General features: G+C 39.4%; 1 protein-coding gene across 1 annotated transcript in view; it reads right to left on the bottom strand.

The window, feature by feature from the left end:
• Window positions 1-21971, bottom strand: part of myo1f (myosin IF) — an 80450-nt gene that overhangs the window by 38392 nt on the left and 20087 nt on the right. Inside the window, exons 2-4 of the mRNA XM_034180152.1 lie at window positions 20159-20287; window positions 7945-8034; window positions 7769-7863 (exon numbers count right to left, since the gene is read on the bottom strand). Coding sequence (XP_034036043.1) covers window positions 7769-7863; window positions 7945-8034; window positions 20159-20287 — 314 coding nt within the window. The remainder of the gene's footprint in view (window positions 1-7768; window positions 7864-7944; window positions 8035-20158; window positions 20288-21971) is intronic.

Here is a 21971-nt window from a genome sequence, read left to right as displayed (position 1 = left end):
TACAGCAGCACAGGTCGTAACATCAGCGGCAGCTTCAGGGCGGATTATTTAGTGGCTGGTTTTTCAGAATGTGCAGCAAACATCCATTTTAATGTAAACTTTGCCAACAACATTCACTCATCTTCAACCCGCTTATCCGGGGTCGGGTCGCGGGGGCAACAGCTCCAGCACGGGACCCCAGACTTTCCTTTCCCGGGCCACACTGACCACCTCTGACTGGGGTATCCCGAGGCGTTCCCAGGCCATTGTGGAGATATAATCTCTCCACCTAGTCCTAGGTCTTCCCCGGGGTCTCCTCCCAGATGGATATACCTGGAACACATCCATAGGGAGGCACCCAGGAGGCATCCTTACCAGATGGCCGAACCATCTCAGATGGCTCCTTTCAACGCGAAGGAGCAGCAGCGCTACTCCAAGCTCCCAAATTATGGCTGAACTTCTCAGCCTATCTCAAAGGGAGACATCAACCTCACTCTTGAGGAAGCCCATTTAAAGAGACTGATCAGCTCTCTGAGGCTCAGATTAAAGATACTGTATGTCAATTTACATTTTTACACTCTGTCTCACTGTGTTAAAGAGACTGATCAGTTCTCTGAGGCTCAGATTAAAGATACTGTATGTTAATTTACATTTTTACACCCTGTCTCACTGTGTTAAAGTGTCTGATCAGCTCTCAGAGGCTCAGATTAAAGATACTGTATGTTAGTTTACATTTTTACTCTGTCTCACTGTGTTAAAGAGACTGATCAGCTCTCTGAGGCTCAGATTAAAGATACTGTATGTCAATTTACATTTTTACACTCTGTCTCACTGTGTTAAAGAGACTGATCAGTTCTCTGAGGCTCAGATTAAAGATACTGTATGTTAATTTACATTTTTACACCCTGTCTCACTGTGTTAAAGTGTCTGATCAGCTCTCAGAGGTTCACATTAAAGATACTGTATGTTAATTTACATTTTTACACTCTGTCTCACTGTGTTAAAGAGACTGATCAGTTCTCTGAGGCTCAGATTAAAGATACTGTATGTTAATTTACATTTTTACACCCTGTCTCACTGTGTTAAAGTGTCTGATCAGCTCTCAGAGGCTCAGATTAAAGATACTGTATGTTAGTTTACATTTTTACTCTGTCTCACTGTGTTAAAGTGTCTGATCAGCTCTCAGAGGCTCAGATTAAAGATACTGTATGTTAGTTTACATTTTTACTCTGTCTCACTGTGTTAAAGTGTCTGATCAGCTCTCTGAGGCTCAGATTAAAGATACTGTATGTTAATTTACATTTTTACACTGTCTCACTGTGTTAAAGAGACTGATCAGTTCTCTGAGGCTCAGATTAAAGATACTGTATATTAATTTACATTTTTACTCTGTCTCACTATGTTAAAGTGTCTGATCAGCTCTCTGAGGCTCAGATTAAAGATACTGTATGTTAATTTACATTTTTACACTGTCTCACTGTGTTAAAGTGTCTGATCAGCTCTTTGAGGCTCAGATTAAAGATACTGTATATTAATTTACATTTTTACACTGTGTCACTGTGTTAAAGTGTCTGATCAGCTCTTTGAGGCTCAGATTAAAGATACTGTATGTTAATTTACATTTTTACACTGTCTCACTGTGTTAAAGTGTCTGATCAGCTCTTTGAGGCTCAGATTAAAGATACTGTATATTAATTTACATTTTTACACTCTGTGTCACTGTGTTAAAGTGTCTGATCAGCTCTCAGAGGCTCAGATTAAAGATACTGTATGTTAGTTTACATTTTTACACTCTGTCTCACTGTGTTAAAGAGACTGATCAGTTATCTGAGGCTCAGATTAAAGATACTGTATGTTAATTTACATTTTTACACACTGTCTCACTATGTTAAAGTGTCTGATCAGCTCTTTGAGGCTCAGATTAAAGATACTGTATGTTAATTTACATTTTTACACTGTCTCACTGTGTTAAAGTGACTGATCAGCTCTCAGAAGCTCAGATTAAAGATACTGTATGTTAATTTACATTTTTACACTCTGTGTCACTGTGTTAAAGTGTCTGATCAGCTCTCAGAGGCTCAGATTAAAGATACTGTATGTTGGTTTACATTTTTACACTGTCTCACTGTGTTAAAGTGTCTGATCAGCTCTCAGAGGCTCAGATTAAAGATACTGTATGTTAATTTACATTTTTACACTCTGTGTCACTGTGTTAAAGTGTCTGATCAGCTCTCAGAGGCTCAGATTAAAGATACTGTATGTTGGTTTACATTTTTACACTGTCTCACTGTGTTAAAGTGTCTGATCAGCTCTCAGAGGCTCAGATTAAAGATACTGTATGTTAATTTACATTTTTACACTCTGTCTCACTGTGTTAAAGTGTCTGATCAGCTCTCAGAGGCTCAGATTAAAGATACTGTATGTTAGTTTAGATTTTTACACTCTGTCTCACTGTGTTAAAGTGTCTGATCAATCAATCAATCAATCAATTTTTTTATATGGCGCCAAATCACAACAAACAGTTGCCCCAAGGCGCTTTATATTGTAAGGCAAGGCCATACAATAATTATGTAAAACCCAAACGGTCAAAACGACCCCCTGTGAGCAAGCACTTGGCTACAGTGGGAAGGAAAAACTCCCTTTTAACAGGAAGAAACCTCCAGCAGAACCAGGCTCAGGGAGGGGCAGTCTTCTGCTGGGACTGGTTGGGGCTGAGGGAGAGAACCAGGAAAAAGACATGCTGTGGAGGGGAGCAGAGATCGATCACTAATGATTAAATGCAGAGTGGTGCATACAGAGCAAAAAGAGAAAGAAACAGTGCATCATGGGAACCCCCCAGCAGTCTACGTCTATAGCAGCATAACTAAGGGATGGTTCAGGGTCACCTGATCCAGCCCTAACTATAAGCTTTAGCAAAAAGGAAAGTTTTAAGCCTAATCTTAAAAGTAGAGAGGGTGTATGTCTCCCTGATCTGAATTGGGAGCTGGTTCCACAGGAGAGGAGCCTGAAAGCTGAAGGCTCTGCCTCCCATTCTACTCTTACAAACCCTAGGAACTACAAGTAAGCCTGCAGTCTGAGAGCGAAGCGCTCTATTGGGGTGATATGGTACTACGAGGTCCCTAAGATAAGATGGGACCTGATTATTCAAAACCTTATAAGTAAGAAGAAGAATTTTAAATTCTATTCTAGAATTAACAGGAAGCCAATGAAGAGAGGCCAATATGGGTGAGATATGCTCTCTCCTTCTAGTCCCCGTCAGTACTCTAGCTGCAGCATTTTGAATTAACTGAAGGCTTTTTAGGGAACTTTTAGGACAACCTGATAATAATGAATTACAATAGTCCAGCCTAGAGGAAATAAAAGCATGAATTAGTTTTTCAGCATCACTCTGAGACAAGACCTTTCTGATTTTAGAGATATTGCATAAATGCAAAAAAGCAGTCCTACATATTTGTTTAATATGCGCTTTGAATGACATATCCTGATCAAAAATGACTCCAAGATTTCTCACAGTATTACTAGAGGTCAGGGTAATGCCATCCAGAGTAAGGATCTGGTTAGACACCATGTTTCTAAGATTTGTGGGGCCAAGTACAATAACTTCAGTTTTATCTGAGTTTAAAAGCAGGAAATTAGAGGTCATCCATGTCTTTATGTCTGTAAGACAATCCTGCAGTTTAGCTAATTGGTGTGTGTCCTCTGGCTTCATGGATAGATAAAGCTGGGTATCATCTGCGTAACAATGAAAATTTAAGCAATACCGTCTAATAATACTGCCTAAGGGAAGCATGTATAAAGTGAATAAAATTGGTCCTAGCACAGAACCTTGTGGAACTCCATAATTAACTTTAGTCTGTGAAGAAGATTCCCCATTTACATGAACAAATTGTAATCTATTAGACAAATATGATTCAAACCACCGCAGCGCAGTGCCTTTAATACCTATGGCATGCTCTAATCTCTGTAATAAAATTTTATGGTCAACAGTATCAAAAGCAGCACTGAGGTCTAACAGAACAAGCACAGAGATGAGTCCACTGTCCGAGGCCATAAGAAGATCATTTGTAACCTTCACTAATGCTGTTTCTGTACTATGATGAATTCTAAAACCTGACTGAAACTCTTCAAATAGACCATTCCTCTGCAGATGATCAGTTAGCTGTTTTACAACTACCCTTTCAAGAATTTTTTAGAGAAAAGGAAGGTTGGAGATTGGCCTATAATTAGCTAAGATAGCTGGGTCAAGTGATGGCTTTTTAAGTAATGGTTTAATTACTGCCACCTTAAAAGCCTGTGGTACATAGCCAACTAACAAAGATAGATTGATCATATTTAAGATCGAAGCATTAAATAATGGTAGGGCTTCCTTGAGCAGCCTGGTAGGAATGGGGTCTAATAAACATGTTGATGGTTTGGATGAAGTAACTAATGAAAATAACTCAGAACAATCGGAGAGAAAGAGTCTAACCAAATACCGGCATCACTGAAAGCAGCCAAAGATAACGATACGTCTTTGGGATGGTTATGAGTAATTTTTTCTCTAATAGTTAAAATTTTATTAGCAAAGAAAGTCATCAAGTCATTACTAGTTAAAGTTAAAGGAATACTTGGCTCAATAAAGCTCTGACTCTTTGTCAGCCTGGCTACAGTGCTGAAAAGAAACCTGGGGTTGTTCTTATTTTCTTCAATTAGTGATGAGTAGAAAGATGTCCTAGCTTTACGGAGGGCTTTTTTATAGAGCAACAGACTCTTTTTCCAGGCTAAGTGAAGATCTTCTAAATTAGTGAGACGCCATTTCCTCTCCAACTTACGGGTTATCTGCTTTAAGCTACGAGTTTGTGAGTTATACCACGGAGTCAGACACTTCTGATTTAAAGCTCTCTTTATCAGAGGAGCTACAGCATCCAAAGTTGTCTTCAATGAGGATGTAAAACTATTGACGAGATACTCTATCTCACTTACAGAGTTTAGGTAGCTACTCTGCACTGTGTTGGTATATGGCATTAGAGAACATAAAGAAGGAATCATATCCTTAAACAGTTACAGCGCTTTCTGAAAGACTTCTAGTGTAATGAAACTTATTCCCCAATGTAAATGTTATTAAGAAATGATCAGACAGAAGGGAGTTTTCAGGGAATACTGTTAAGTCTTCTATTTCCATACCATAAGTCAGAACAAGATCTAAGATATGATTAAAGTGGTGGGTGGACTCATTTACTTTTTGAGCAAAGCCAATAGAGTCTAATAATAGATTAAATGCAGTGTTGAGGCTGTCATTCTCAGCATCTGTGTGGATGTTAAAATCACCCACTATAATTATCTGAGCTAAGCACTAAGTCAGACAAAAGGTCTGAAAATTCACAGAGAAACTCACAGTAACGACCAGGTGGACGATAGATAATAACAAATAAAACTGGTTTTTGGGACTTCCAATTTGGATGGACAAGACTAAGAGACAAGCTTTCAAATGAATTAAAGCTCTGTCTGGGTTTTTGATTAATTAATAAGCTGGAATGGAAGATTGCTGCTAATCCTCCGCCCCGGCCCGAGCTACGAGCATTCTGACAGTTAGTGTGACTCGGGGGTGTTGACTCATTTAAACTAACATATTCATCCTGCTGTAACCAGGTTTCTGTTAGGCAGAATAAATCAATATGTTGATCAATTGTTATATCATTTACTAACAGGGACTTAGAAGAGAGAGACCTGATGTTTAATAGACCACATTTAACTGTTTTAGTCTGTGGTGCAGTTGAAGGTGCTATATTATTTTTTCTTTTTTAATTTTTATGCTTAAATAGATTTTTGCTGGTTATTGGTAGTCTGGGAGCAGGCACCGTCTCTACGGGGATGGGGTAATGAGGGGATGGCAGGGGGAGAGAAGCTGCAGAGAGGTGTGTAAGACTACAACTCTGCTTCAAATCTGACCGTCTGATCAGCTCTCAGACGGTCAGATTAACGATACTGTATGTTAGTTTACATTTTTACACTGTCTCACTGTGTTAAAGTGTCTGATCAGCTCTCAGAGGCTCAGATTAACGATACTGTATGTTAGTTTACATTTTTACACTGTCTCGCTGTGTTAAAGTGTCTGATCAGCTCTCAGAGGCTCAGATTAACGATACTGTATGTTAGTTTACATTTTTACACTGTCTCACTGTGTTAAAGTGTCTGATCAGCTCTCAGAGGCTCAGATTAACGATACTGTATGTTAGTTTACATTTTTACACTGTCTCGCTGTGTTAAAGTGTCTGATCAGCTCTCAGAGGCTCAGATTAACGATACTGTATGTTAGTTTACATTTTTACACTGTCTCGCTGTGTTAAAGTGTCTGATCAGCTCTCAGAGGCTCAGATTAACGATACTGTATGTTAGTTTACATTTTTACACTCTGTCTCACTGTGTTAAAGTGTCTGATCAGCTCTCAGAAGCTCAGATTAAAGATACTGTACGTTAGTTTACATTTTCACTCTGTCTCACTGTGTTAAAGTGTCTGATCAGTTCTCAGAGGTTCAGATTAAAGATACTGTACGTTAGTTTACATTTTCACTCTGTCTCACTGTGTTAAAGTGTCTCATCAGCTCTCAGAAGCTCAGATTAAAGATACTGTATGTTAGTTTACATTTTTACACCCTGTCTCACTGTGTTAAAGTGTCTGATCAGCTCTCAGAAGCTCAGATTAAAGATACTGTATGTTAGTTTACATTTTTACTCTGTCTCACTGTGTTAAAGTGTCTGATCCACAGCTTCTGACTGACTGTGTCAGGTCATCGCTGCAAAATGGGCTTGTGGTAAGGCTGCCGGACTACTTTCGAGGTTCCCCGGATGTAAACTAGAAGCCACACACATGCATGAGAGGGTAAGTAATCATGATTTAGTTGAAATTTTTGCCATTCGTGTGACTTAAAACATTGTCAAATTAGTACATCGGCAAGTCATGTGTTGTTTTGCAGTGCAGTTATTTGTTTCTGGTGATGAGGCCAGAGTGCGGATATGCACAGAATATTAAAAATCTTAATAGTGGTTCATCCCAACTGAGAGAGACCACTGCAGCCTGAGCAGTGGTGAGCGGTAGAAGATGAGTTCACTCAGTGTCGACTCATTTTCCTCTCATGCTCGTCTTCGATGGCAGTGAGATATGTTGAAGCTTTGGTCAGCAGGACGCTGCTGCATCACCATAGTCCTGGCTCCAAACCTCTACCGCCGTCCCACGACTTGTACAGTGGTGCTCCCTACGTGAGCCTCTACATAATTTGACTAAAACTAAAAAGTACATTTGACTAAAGACTAAGACTAAATTAAAAAACAGGTGACCAAATTAAATCTACTTTGATTCTAAGCTTCGATCCAGATTGCTTAACTTTGACCTTGGCTGCTCAACTTTATCTTTGATCTTTGGAGACAGAAATTATGTTTTCATCACCATATGTCCATCTTTTCTTCTGTCTGACTTGTAATCAGGAAAGGAAATCTGATCAAGAGGCTTATCCTGAGCTATGATCCTGATCTCTGTTCAGCAATCCTGATTACAGAATCAAAGTAAAATGATCAGAGATCAAAGAAAAGCTTGATCCCGTGATATGGATCCACATCACATCCACTCAAGGCTTATCTCCACCCCAAACGTAATTTAAATATTTTCATGTCCTTTTGAGATATCATGCTGAAAAACAAAGACAAGACAGAAAGGGACACAGACAAACAAAAACATAACCTCTTTGTCAGAGGTAATAGAAACAACAATAATGGTTTTGAAACACAATGATGAGTGTCGGGTGTGGAAAGTCACCTAATGATGACACACTGATTCTCCCCGTCAATCAACATGTTTCTGTACATGTTATCAGTCAAGGCATAGATGTGGGGCGGGTTCTCATACTGTGCCTGCATGACAGAGGGAGAACACAGGTCAATAAATTACATTGAAATCTGCAGAGATTTAGAGCTGATATAAACAGGACGCACAGCTCCTTGGTAGAGTTCAACTTCTCTCTCAGTGAAATAAGGCATCTGTTTGAAGGGGTTAACTGATATTAGAACTGGCCCGATGTATGTCTGTTTGGCGTAGTTAAGGAGAAAGTCAAGAATCCAGCTCATTTTGTTTGTTTCAGCCAGAGAGGTTTTTGCAGCTCAGTTAATCATACCCTGTTTAAAATATGTCCTTCTGACTTCTCCTTAATGTTTAAATCCAGCTAGAAATATTGACCAACCACTGTCCATACACAGAAAACATAAGAATATAAGACTTTCACTTCACTTTCTTCAATTTCTAGTTTACATTTTTGCCCTTCAAAGATGAAAACTGCATGTGGGAACACAGCAGCTTTTCACAGCAGCTGTGCGATGTGGTTGAAAACAAACAAAAAAATTTACATGCCACCCACGGGACTCGAACCCGCGCCTTCCAAAAGCTCTGATTTCTATTCAGGAACTTTACCACTAAGCTACCATTGCTATCCTGTAAAGGCTGTGGGAAACTACCTGATATCAGGAAGGACATGGTCGTATTTAAAAATAAATAAATAAATAAATAAAACCACACACCATGTAAAAACACGGCATTTATCAAGTGGGCAATACAAATATTTAATGAATGTGCACAAAATAAGTCCAAAAAGTTGCAGAAGAGGATACTTTTTCTTATACCCCATCACACTTGGCACGAATTAGCCCAAATGCTGAATGAATGAGGATTCGACCCACATTCGGGCAAATTTGAGGTGCAATCGAAATCCTCGTACAGCATTTTTACAGAAGTCAGCACATTCATGCAGTCAGAGCACATGCACTCTGCACTCTGCACTCGTTGTGGAAACCATATCAAACAGCGGTTGAGGTGGACTCTAACTGCAATCTGACTGCTTACTTAATATTCCCACGGCATCAAACAGCATTCGAAACAGTTCGATTACATCCGAGGGAAATCTGTCATGGGCAGGCATGTCTAATCCTGCCAGCATGTCTCATCCCTGCACATCCTGTTTGAGGTGGGCAAAGGAAATATTCTAATGTGCAATGTTTGTGGCACACATTAACATTGTGCAATCAAACTGAGAACACTAAGCGAGTCTCTGAGTGGCGGAGCAGTGTGCGCAGCTGAACAGGCAGTTATATCCATAATAAACCACAGATTACAGATACATGGTCATGCCCTCTCATGGGTTACATAATGTATGTGAATTATGATGATCATCATAGCTGTAACACCATGTGCAGCTGCGCGGCGTCCGCTGCTGCCCCACAGCAAGTCAAAGGCACTGCACAGTGCCCCACAGCGCAGCTGACCGGGGTGTCACAGCTGTGAAACACATATTGTGACATGTACACGATCTACCTCTGTGCAAGCCACGACAGTGCGCCTGCGTTGGCAAGCAATGAGGACATAAATAAAAATAAAAACTCACCTTTGGAACACCTCTAGCTGTGTTCCACAGCCACGGGGCACCGCACATACATCTGAAGGGGCTGTTATATCCATAATAAACCTTAGATCACAGATACATTGTCATGCCCTCTCATGAGTTCCATAATGTATGTCAATTATGATGATCATCATAGTTGTAACACCACATGCAGCTGCACGGCACCTTGCCCCACGCAAGTCAAAGGCACTGTGTGGTGCGCCACTTATGCCCATAATAAGCATGATATTCATTCAATAAGCATGACAGTCCACCTCATATGTTGGGAGATGTATCTGTGATATTGTGTTCTCATGGCCGTTCCACCCCGTCCAGACTGCCACGGTGTCACAGCTGTAATAAACATATAATGACAGATACATTTTGAAAGGACTGACGATGCAACCGTTTACCAAAGCACTACAATGTAAATTAAGTAAGTAATCACCGTTGGACCGGCTCCAGATGCGCTTCCCACCACACGGCAACCACATGCCACGCTGCAGCCATCAGCTGTGATGTCTTCCGTGTGACATGGGTGTGAAGTGGGATGGTGACATCCGCCATGATCGGAGGGCAGATAGACCATCCACTATAAAATAATTTAATTTAATTTAACCTTTATTTAACCAGGTTAATCCAATTGAGATTGAGCTCTCTTTTACAAGGGAGACCTGGACAATTTTAAAGTTTCCAATCCACCTAACCTGCATGTCTTTAAATTTGGGAGGAAACCAGAGCACCTGGAGGAAACCCACAGACACATGGGGAGAACATGCAAACTCCACACAGAAAGGCCACAGGTGGGAATCGATCCCATGACCTTCTTGCTGTGAGGCAATAGTGATGACCACTAAACCACCATGCTGCCAATTATTACATATGATGCCATGGTGCTCCTGCGTGGGGGAGAGAGCGTGTGCGATGGATCTCACTTGAACACTTGATACATATTGTGTATGTATCAAGTGTTCAGAATACATATTGTGTCGCCAGCTGATATACGGCCAGTAAATGATGGCATTTATAATGATGTTGTGGTGATGTCAATTGTACCCTGCAGGTGCAGCCGAGGTCACCCCCGACTGCGATCAGATTGTGTCAAATGCTGTTTTGACGCTGTAAGAATATTCAGAATGCAGTCAAATTACAGTTAGAGTCCACCTCGACCACCGTACGATATTTTTCCACTTCGAACGCACCTCAACAGTGGAGGGTATGTGCTCTACATTTTGGGCTAGCTTCGCGACTGTTTAGACTGCTCTCAGAATGCTCACCATCATCTTTGTGTTGTTTTGTGCTGGAATGCCCCTGATACCTCCAGTCACAGTCTCCTTGGTAATCAAAATCTGTTTATGAGCCAATTATCCTCATTTGGAAGTAAATCCTTGCATTCTCTGAATACACGCTCACGTCGGATTGCACCATTTGCAAGGTCCTCTAACAACGCCACTGTTAGTGCCATTTTACCAGTGTTGCCACAGTTACTTTGAAAAAGTAATCTAATTACTGATTACTCCTTGAAAAAGTAACTTAGTTACTTTACTGATTACTCAATTGGAAAAGTAACTAAGTTAGATTACGAGTTACTTTTTTAGTTACTTTCCCCAGCTGCCGACAACAACCCTCTGCCACCTCAACATGACAATGATACCTGTTTTGCCAAAACTCACTTTATAGTCACCCTTTCTTGACTTCAATGAAAATGAATACTTGTTTTATAAAAAGTAAAATAAAGACCTCTTTCTTGACCTCATATTTAACTGTTGACAGCACTGTAACAGTAAAACTTGCCATTTCTCACCTACATTGTTTATAAATGTAACTATTAAATTCTTTCTAACATTTTTCTAACATTTAAATTCTCTCTAAACATTTTACTTGTCGAAATTATTATTATTTTAAGTAGTATTAGTAGTTGTAGTAAAAAAAGGCTTCAAAACTGGACCTTTAATCTAGGGGTGTTGTGGGGGAGGGGGGTACATCCCTGCCCCACGCCCCCATTCCATCTGGATTCGCCCCTGCTTTGGCGTTTGAGCACAAAGAATGGAATTTATTTTTGCAGAAAACATGATCAGATTTACAGGTAAGAAAGTTTTATTGCGTTTTCACATCATGTGGTCCTCAGAAAGAGAGTTTAGGTGCATTTGAGTGGAAAATAGTGTTAGTTGTTGACGCGTCGCGGGGGATCAGCTGTTTATAGCAGCAGATATGGAGCGGCTCAGCTCAGAATTCTAAATAAAAGAGGAAAAAAAGCATAAAAATGTCTTGGTAAAGCTCAGTGCAGATGTGCTGTTGTCACCGCACTTTAAGAGGTGAGGACGAGTCGTAGCTGCTGCAGAAAACCGCGGATAAAAAGCTCACAGTTCGCTTAAAGTGGGCAGTTCAGTCGAACCCCGACCTCCTGCCCACGGACCAAGTTTAATGCTGCTATCGACCCACAATGAAAAATAATAGTAACGCACAGTGACTTGGAGAAGTAACTTTAATCTGATTACTGATTTGGAAAGATTAACGCATTAGATTACTCGTTACTAAAAAAAAGTGGTTAGATTAGAGTAACGCGTTACTGGCATCACTGCATTTTACGCATCACTTTATATCCATCCACATGATTGCAAACACGTGGGTGTGTTAAATGTTCATCAGTGTGTCTCTGATGTGCACATCACTCTGATGACTTCTTGTTTTCACACTATTAACGGTTCCTTATTGCGTCACCTGTAAATGTTGGAGAGTACAACAGCTGTAGAAATGTGCGTATGCCAGCCAGGATTTTTGAGACGCACCGCACATTTCCATGCTCAAGTCACTTTTGATACATCTGCATGTGGACATGGAGACGGACGTACGCCAGGTTTTTGTGCGTATGCACGCTCTATACATGAGGTCCCAGATGTTTTACAAAGCTCTCTTGCAGAGTGTTCTAGCATTTGGCTTATATGTGCTTTTGGTAACATGTACATTAAGGACCAGAAGAAACTACAAATAATAGAACAGCCAGATTCTAAATGATTCAACCCACCCTCTTCATCAGTATTTCTTAAGAAGCAACAGGTCAAGTGGCGGACTCCTGCAATGGAACATGAGGAGCACAAGGTACAGCAAATCTTTTGTGCCTACAGTAATTACATCATATAACAATAGACTTAAAAGCTCAAGCATTTTAAATTGTGAGCACACTGTATGTTGTAGCACTCAACCATTTTATTTATTTACACGTTTGTCAAGTTTCTTTAAATGTTTTTTTGCTTTGTCTGTCTTGTCTTTGTTTTAATGTCCTGTATGACTTATGTCTTGTATTTATGTTTTTAATGTTATACAGTACAACCCCAATTCCACTGAAGCTGGGACATGTAAAATGTAAATAAAAACAGAATACAATGATTTGCAAATCCTCTTCAACCTATATTCAATTGAATACACCACAAAGACAAGATATTTAATGTTCAAACTGATAGACTTTTTTGTTTTTGTGCAAATATTTACTCATTTTGAAATGGATGCCTGCAACACATTTCAAAAAAGTTGGGACGGGGCAACAAAAGACTGGGAAAATTGATGAATGCTCAAAGAACACCTAATTGGAAACAGGTGAGTGTCATGATTGGGTATAAAAGGAGCATCCCCAAAAGGCTCAGCCATTCACAAGCAAAGATGAGGTGAGGATCACCACTTTGTGAACAACTGCATGAAAAAAATAGTCCAACAGTTTAAGAATAATGTTTCTCAATGTTCAATTGCAAGGAATTTAGGGATTCCATCATCTACAGTCCATAATATGCTAATATGATCAAAATTTGTGGTGTCTGGAAACAATTCACAATTTTGACCCCTGATGGGTAGAAATTGAAGCAATCAAGGCATCAAACAAGTGGGTCAGGTCACAGCTAGTCTCACAACCTCACACATGTGCACACGTACTTCCTCCTGCAGTCCTTCTGCACAATGGTGTTAGAAAGAAAAGACAATATTCGCTATGGAATTCCCCCCAGATAAATATGTTCTTTTCATTATAATGAGCTGTAACTTTGAAACATGTTACAAAAATAAACTGATGTTATAATTCTTGGATTTTGGTAGAAACTAAATTTGGTCAGTTTTGTGAAATTTGAAAGGCCATGCTGCTTTAAATTTACAAACAAAAACAATCACAGCCTTGTCACACTAAAATAATGTCTCAAACATCTATTCAGAAATACAAATGTGTTGTCCTAGATGTTATAAGAATAAGAAAATGTGTTTTCAAAATTCATTTTACACACATTTTCATGTCATCTGATCTGCAAACTCTGCAGCCACTGTGAAAAAAGCTCAGAAACGGCTGCACTTCATCAGACTGCTCAAGAAGGCCAGACTGAGCTGTTGCCCCCTCACACTAGTGGCCTGGTGGAGAGGATCCTCACCACGGGCATCTATCTAGGTGTGGTACGGCAACACCACTCAGGCAGAGAGGAAGGCTCTCCAGAGAGTCTTGAAAACAGCTGAAAAAATTCTCAGGACTAAACTTCCATCTATAGACTCATTTTGCAGCGGGGGTGGAGTTAGCCTACTTTTAGCACCCCTAAATATATTTTAAGCACCCCTAAAAATATATATATATATCAGGGTTCTAGCTAGCGCAAACTTGCGTTACGGCCCGTTACGCTATAATTTTGGACCGTTACGATGGTTCGGTTCAATGGCTCGTGGCTCTTTGATTCGCTGCTCTTCAGAAGTGGTAAGTCCGCTTCTTAACCCCTCTGAAAGCCATTAAAATATGAGTCACTTTTGTGTGGATTAAAGTCACTAACTGGGACTCGTCTTGCAGTCGAGAAACGAGAATCATACTCCGTTCCGTTGTCACAGCTTTAAACGCTGTGTGGCTCTCTACCGAGACAGAGTCCACTCGGAATTAATAACTTCAAAACGAATTGCCGCTTTAAATAAAATGACACCTTTTACAAACGTTGCAATACAGACAATAAACTACAGTCGACTAAAACTCCCAAAATGAGACGTCTTGCATTCTTTATAAACCTGACCTGCAGCACATCTGCAGCTAGAGCTCAGCTCATAGGTATGGAAAGACATTCATGCCAATAATAATGTCTGAAAGGAAAAGCTTTTGACAAAAACTAACAGATTTTATTTCTGTTTATGTCCAGAGATCAAGGATCCACCATGTAGAGTTTATTATGTCCAGAGTTTAAGGATCCAGTAACCAATTTCATATTTATTTACTTTAAGACTCAATAAAATGTTGTTCAATTTCAACTTAATCAGCTTATAAAGCGCCAAATTACAACAAAAGCCGTCTCAGGGTGCCTCACACAGAACAGTTCAACATAAAACAATTAAAATATATAGATTAAAAAAAAAATCAAATACCTAATTAAAAACAGAAGTAAAAGAATAAAACATAATAAAATAAAAACTACTGATAAGAAAGAGAATAAAAATGGGTTTTAAGTCTTGACTTAAAAATGTGCACGGACTCCGACTGCCTTACTGAGGGCCATGTACTGACTAACCCAGAATGAAATTGCCCACTCAGCAAACGTCCCCAGCCTTCTGGACATGATGAAGGGACTTGGGCTGTCGTACCTGGCTTTTCCCCTTTGGGTACTGCTAGAATGGCCAATTTTTACCTTGAATTTTCAAAACCTTCTCCCCTTCCGCACCATCAAGCCCCCCCCCCGGGCGCTTCGCTCCCTCGACATTACCACTACGCTAAAATGTTATCCTAGCTAGAACCCTGTATATATATATATGCTTCAATACTACTATTTTTTTAAACAACCTATTTCAAGCATTATGCCAAAATATGTATTACAAGAACACAGCAATTTGATCATCTCCCCTTCTTGGGCAAATGTGAAGAGCAAGTGCAGCTTTCTGAAAAGTGCTTATTTTACTCACCTGGTTACCTATCGCTAAACACAGTATATTGCTCTACAAATTAGTGTGCGCTGTGCGTGGTCAAACGTAAGATAGATTCAGTGTTGTCTTTTTTTTTTTTTTCCAACTAAATCCTCTTGTCAGCTACTAAATGGTGCTGCCCTTCAATCTGTGTAGCTTCCATTAACAAATCACTCTCCTACATCAAATACCATGTACACAGATCTGACCTTAAATGCTTAGTTATGGGCCTTAACTAAGCATTTCAGAATTAAGACAGTAAACTTTACCACAATGTTTAATGCACAGCTTGATAATAAGTGAATAATTGAAATTCCTGCTAAAAAGGCATAAATCATAAAACTCATTTTGTATTTTTATTTGTTGGCAAACCAAGCCTGCAGTGCAGTGATGGATATCAGAGCATTTTTTTCAAAAGCAAAAAAAGCTTCAGGTGAGGTTTGTGCACTCAATAGACCTTATGTGATAGTAGATATGGACATTGAGAATAGCAAAGGATGGAAAGTGAAGCTACGGGTAAATTGAATATGTGTATCAGACTGTGGAGGTGTCTTACTTGTGTTACTGGTGTTTTGGTATGAAATCTGACTTTTAAGTCACACATTTTTATTTTTCTTACTTTTAAGGACTTCATTAGATCTTGTCTGTCCTTTCTATGCTTTACTGTTAATTCAATAAATAATTCATATTCATATATTTCTTATCCTGAACCCATTTATGTGCAGTATACCATCTGTGTTCTCCATCCAGCCTTATAGTGGAGTGCTGCTGTCACTGTGCTAAACCAGGTCCTCGTGCACACGGCGCTAAACCTCACTGATCAGAACAACTGCAACTACTGTATTTTTATGACTTACAACGTGGATGTGTGTGCTGCCAGAAAAACTGAGACATCAGTCAGTTTGTAGAATAAATAAATGAATAGCCAAAACTAAAACACAATCTAAGTAATGCCTAAAACTGTCTAAATGTAATTGAAAAGTGATACCAGGGTGAGTGTTCTGTACTAAGTACTATGACATAATAATCTGTTAAGATGAAATAAAAAATCTTCAATAACTATAGGCTCATAAGACTAATATAAAAACAAGGATAATATACTTTACTCAGCCTCTGAATATTTCAGACCTGCTCCTAAGTTGCAATTACTATTTGCCCTCACCACATTAGGAGATTAAATTATTTGTTATATAAACTGCACCAGAATGCAGGAATTTTATGTATGGGCCGTTATCCATATGCATTTTTTTTTTATCATTCTGACAATGAATGCAGCTTTTACAAGCAATGTTTTCACTCTGAAGTCATGGGAAATTGTATATCTGGACAACTAGATTTTAAACATTTTAAAAATGTGCTAAGCACCCCTAAAACTGGGAGTCTAAAATCGCCTCTGTTTTGCAGTCAACAATACAAAAAGAGGGCACAGCACATCATCAGGGACCCTAACCACCCTGCTCACTTTCTCCTGAGGCCAAAACACACAGCTTACAGCCTGAGGAAAAGTAGAGCAGACAGCATCATTACAGTACACACAGGACTCGATTCCATAAAAGCTTTTTTTTGTTTTTGTTTCCAGCCACAGTCAGACTGATGGCAACACTCAACTATAACCTAATGTGCAATACTTTATTTTATTCCTTTTGAAATAACAGTCATTGGTGTAATATCTGATTGAGCCACATGTGCAATTTACACTTTATTATCAGTGCAACATTCAGTGTGTTGGAATACAAGTGTGCAATAACTGCTGTTCTCTATCCCCATTAACCTGACACTTTGTAATATATGTCTTTTTTCAGGTGCACTGGGTATCCTTCTTATTGTTACTGTTATACCTTTAATACTTTTGTACCTTTATATTTGTTTACTCATGAGCTCTGCATAAGATTTCTAATGTAACCAAACATTTTGTGCAAATGGCAAATAAAGTATCTATCTATTGCAAAAATACATGGATTTTTTTCCTTTTAAAGATGATGGACTGCAGCTTCTTTCTAGAAATACTTACATTAGCCTTCAAGTGTAATAATTTTACAGCTGAAGGCTCAAAATGCGTCTCAGCACATACACATATCCCCCCCCATAGAGACATGTTAAGTCTCCAAATGCTGTTGCTTGTGCTTGATGTGGAAAAATGAGGGGTGAAGGATGGAGAGTTGAGGAGGAGTGGCCGAGGAGGGAACCTTTTTTTTAACTTTGAAAACAGAGCTAGCACAATGCTGAGTGACAGAAAAACTATCATGTAGGACCTCCTTTAAAGTGGGCTCAACACCTGGCAACCCACAATTTCTCATTAATCAGACATTTAAATGTTTTATTATCCCGTTATCGATCACTGAAGTCACCATCCTGAAAGTCTGTACAATTTGAATGTGGCACTTTAACTTCATGTCAGCGATGACAGTTATTTGTGGATTTGATGTTGAACTGTTTCTCACATTCTAAATGTGTGTTTGACGCTGGCCTGAGCGCTGTAGAAAGGTGGAAGTGGTGAGTTGTTTTTTTTTTTTTTAAGTCAAACAGAGAATGTAAAAGAGGAAGAGTGAATTCCTTTTGCACACACACATATGTGTTTGCATGTTTGTTTGTGGCGTTTGTTGTGTTTATTTCAGCAGAGCCTGTAAATGCAGAAAAGGTGTTATGATTGTAAAGGCCTGCAAATTTACCTATAGGAATGTGATTTAAATGAGACGGTTAGCTGAAGTAAACACTTCACAAAAACAAGATGAAATTGACTTTTATGTCATTTTTGAATGTAGACCTGCTGACAGTCACACTGAGTAAATTTCCTGTTCTGTAATTGTGATGGCTTCCTTTTAGGTATTTCACAAAACCTAGAGAGAGGATTAAAGCTATAGTTCCAACCCCCTCCATACCACAACACACTGATGCAGTAACTCAGTCAGAAAGGAGCCCCATCTAAATATTAAGTCTATAAATGAATGTACTTTTTAAAAGTTTGACACTTCTGTATTATAAATCCCTTTTTTGGACTGATGTTATGAAATATTCAAATATTTTGAGATCCGCATTTTCTATTTTTTTTCCACTCTAAGCCATAATGATCAAAATTAAAATGGAAAAAACCTTGAAACATTTATCGTTGACGTCGGATATGTAGTGAATCGAGAAAAATTTTCACTTTGTGAAATACCTGACAAGAAATATTTGAAGCAGCAGGACCTTTGTGGCCGGGACGACGGCGGGGATCGAACCCACGCGGCTCACACAAAAGACCGTTCCTCTACCAGGTCAGCCAAAAGGGAACTCCCCATTAGCCAAGTTAGCGGGAACATCTTTTCAATTGGGACCCGGGACTTTCATCCCGCTACATATTGAATGTTTTTGCAATATTCAATTTTTTTTACAGTGCTGGGGATTATGTTTCCCTGTTATTTTTCCTGACAATGTTTAAGGCAGAGTGGCCGCGGAACAATGAACAATACAGTGGTGCTAAAAGTTTACATACCCTGGCAGAAGTTTTGATTTGTTGGCCATTTTTCAGAGAATATGAATGATGATAACACAAAAACTTTGCAAGAAGGAGAGGAGTGAGGAAAGACACCCAGACAACCCAGAAGAAGTTATAGACTTATGTGGCTGTGATTTGACAAATTATGCACAGTGCAAGCTTTGCATTTTCTATCCTCAGTTATACAGCTTCATGATGAAGTGGTATAGAGGAGGATTTTCTTAAAAAGATGTGAAAGTTTCGCTATGAATTGCCAAAAGGTACATTTGTGATGCATTTGATCTGTTTTGGTGAAAGAAAATTATTCTCTGCTCTACTCCACTATGAAGCTGAGACTAGTGATGCAAAATGCAGAATTTGCACTGTGCGCAATTTCTCCAATCACAGCCACATAAGCCTATAACTTCTTCTGGGTTGTCTGGGTGTCTTGGTGGCTTTCCTCACTCTTCTCCTTCTTGCACAGTCACTCAGTTTTTGAGAACTGTCTACTCCACGCAGATTTACCACAGAGTGTCATACTGTTTGTATTTCTTTGTAACTGGTGTAAATAAAGTCCAAGACATATTCAGTGGTAGCTTTACCATCAGAGAGCCTCGTCCACAAACGACCACAAAAGACTCCAAGCTGTCGTCGATGTTAAAGGGGCAACACACAATATTAAGAACAGGGGGATGTAAACTTTTGATCAGGATCATTTGGGTAGTTTCTGTTGTCATTATGATTTCAAAAGAGTAAACACAGTTCTTTGACAATAAATGGCTTCACCCAACCACTAACCATGAGCGAAAAAAAGTTTTTGTATTATCGTTCATATTCTCTGAAAAATGGCAAAAAAAAAAAAAAAAAAATCTGCTAGGGTATGTAAACTTTTGAGCACAACTGTATTTTGCATTGCAACCTACATTATTTTGTTTAGGTTATACTTTATTGAGCATGTAGGCTACCTGGCAGTGTGCTCACATTCTTTTCAGCTAATTTCTTTCATTTTGTTTTAATCATAAAAAAGCCACAACTATGTTAGTCGTGTTAAATTGCTGCTGCAGTATTTCATGTTTTTCTGTAATTATAGGCTTCCACTCCTCATAAGCCTTCATTAATAACGTGTTCTGCTGGGGTAAAGTATGAGGCACATATCTTTTTTTATTGTGAAATCGGGAAGTCTGTGACTGAACCACGATGTCTTTTAAAGACATCCATGAACATGCACTTATCTGAATCACTTCAACCTGGTTTAATGTAGTCACACCTTATCCTGGATTGGCCTGACTGAAACCACAGAGTGAAGCATATAATCCCAGGGTGTGTGGCCCACCAGTGCCCACAAAAGAAGAAACAAATGATGCTGACAGAAAAAACAAGCTTAGAAATAACAATAAAATAAGTATTAGATTATTTAGGATACAAAGATATAGTCATCCATATATCGTTTCTTCAGATTTTCCACAATGGCGTCCTCTGTGATCTTGGACAGCAGGACCATGTCGTCCACGCCACTTTGTTTCACATTCTGACTCTGCCAGTGGTACTTAGCCTGGAAGAGAGAGAGAGAAGCTGGTGAATATGTCTTTAATTTCCCTGCTTTTCTCTTAGATCTTCAATTTGGAAGAAAGATGATATAAGTTTGATACCGATTTTAGTTTTGAGCAGTTTTCCTTAAAGCTACAGTGTGTAGGATTTAGCGTCATCTAGTGGTCCGGTTGGAACTTGCATCACAATACTGTTTCCCTTAATATGTTTGCTTCTTGTGTGTGTATAAGAGTGTATCAGACAGCGACCACTGATTCCTCTTCTGTTATCATCATACTTCTGGCCAAGCTGCAAAATGCAAAAGATGGAGTAAATATGTCCTTTTTGCGTGAATGTATTAATATGGGGCCCGCACCATTGTACATATGAAGTGCTGATTCTAAGCTCATGAAAATACACCAGTTCATTGCTGCAGGTGATTATGACAAATGAACAGATAGTTATGAAAAAAACAAACAAACAAACAAAAAAAACGCCTCAGCCTCTGTTCTGGGTATCAATTCCAAAATTCTTTATATGGATAAAATAGACTTCCTAACCGATTTGAAAACACAGTGTTTGATAAAATAATATGTACTATAACATGTAATATGTTAGTAAACTAGAAAGTTTGACTCTCCCATGTTGATGATCTGTAGCACAAAGTATTTAGGACATAGTGCAAGCGCAGTTGTTCAAGTGCCAAAATTCAAATCCACAGTAAAACAGGAAATGTTCAAATGTCAAACACTTCCTGGCATGGGTGGTGCCAGAGCGGAGGCCGGGGTTTCACTGGACTCTCCTGAAATCTGATTAGACACAGATAATTGACATGTCATGGCACCAATCTTTGCTTCAGATTTGAACTGAACACGTCGTTTGATCTTTGGACTTCTAATCACACCAAACTTATATTGGTGAGTAAACGACCGTATTTTATGCCAGAAATGAGGTCCAGGTTAAAAGCAGCATTTCTCCTTTAATTTGGGTTGCCTTATACACACATGTTTAAGCTAACAGACAGCAGCTGGTTCATGCTCTGTTGGCTTATTAGTGCAGCAGATAACTGAAACAATCCTTCAAATGGTGATACAAGCATCAAATTCAGCACAAATACAGCTGGAGCAAAATTAATCAACTCAATCAATCAACTTTTTTCTTATATAGCGCCAAATCACAACAAACAGTTGCCCCAAGGCGCTCCACATTGCAAGGCAAGGCCATACAATAATTATGAAAAACCCAACGGTCAAAACGACCCCCTATGAGCAAGCACTTGGCCACAGTGGGAAGGAAAAACTCCCTTTTAACAGGAAGAAACCTCCAGCAGAACCAGGCTCAGGGAGGGGCAGTCTTCTGCTGAGACTGGTTGGGGCTGAGGGAAAGAACCAGGAAAAAGAGATCGATCACTAATGATTAAATGCAGAGTGATGCATACGGAGCAAAAAGAGAAAGAAACAGTGCATCATGGGAACCCCCCCACAGTCTACGTCTAAAGCAACATAACCAAGGGATGGTCCAGGGTCACCCGATCCAGCCCTAACTATAAGCCTTAGCGAAAAGGAAAGTTTTAAGCCTAATCTTAAAAGTAGAGAGGGTATCTGTCTCCCTGATCTGAATTGGGAGCTGGTTCCACAGGAGAGGAGCCTGAAAGCTGAAGGCTCTGCCTCCCATTCTACTCTTACAAACCCTAGGAACTACAAGTAAGC

The sequence above is a fragment of the Thalassophryne amazonica genome, chromosome 10 (genome assembly GCF_902500255.1).
Source record: "Thalassophryne amazonica chromosome 10, fThaAma1.1, whole genome shotgun sequence".
Taxonomy (NCBI): domain Eukaryota; kingdom Metazoa; phylum Chordata; class Actinopteri; order Batrachoidiformes; family Batrachoididae; genus Thalassophryne; species Thalassophryne amazonica.
This window is presented reverse-complemented; position numbering and strand designations above follow the sequence as displayed.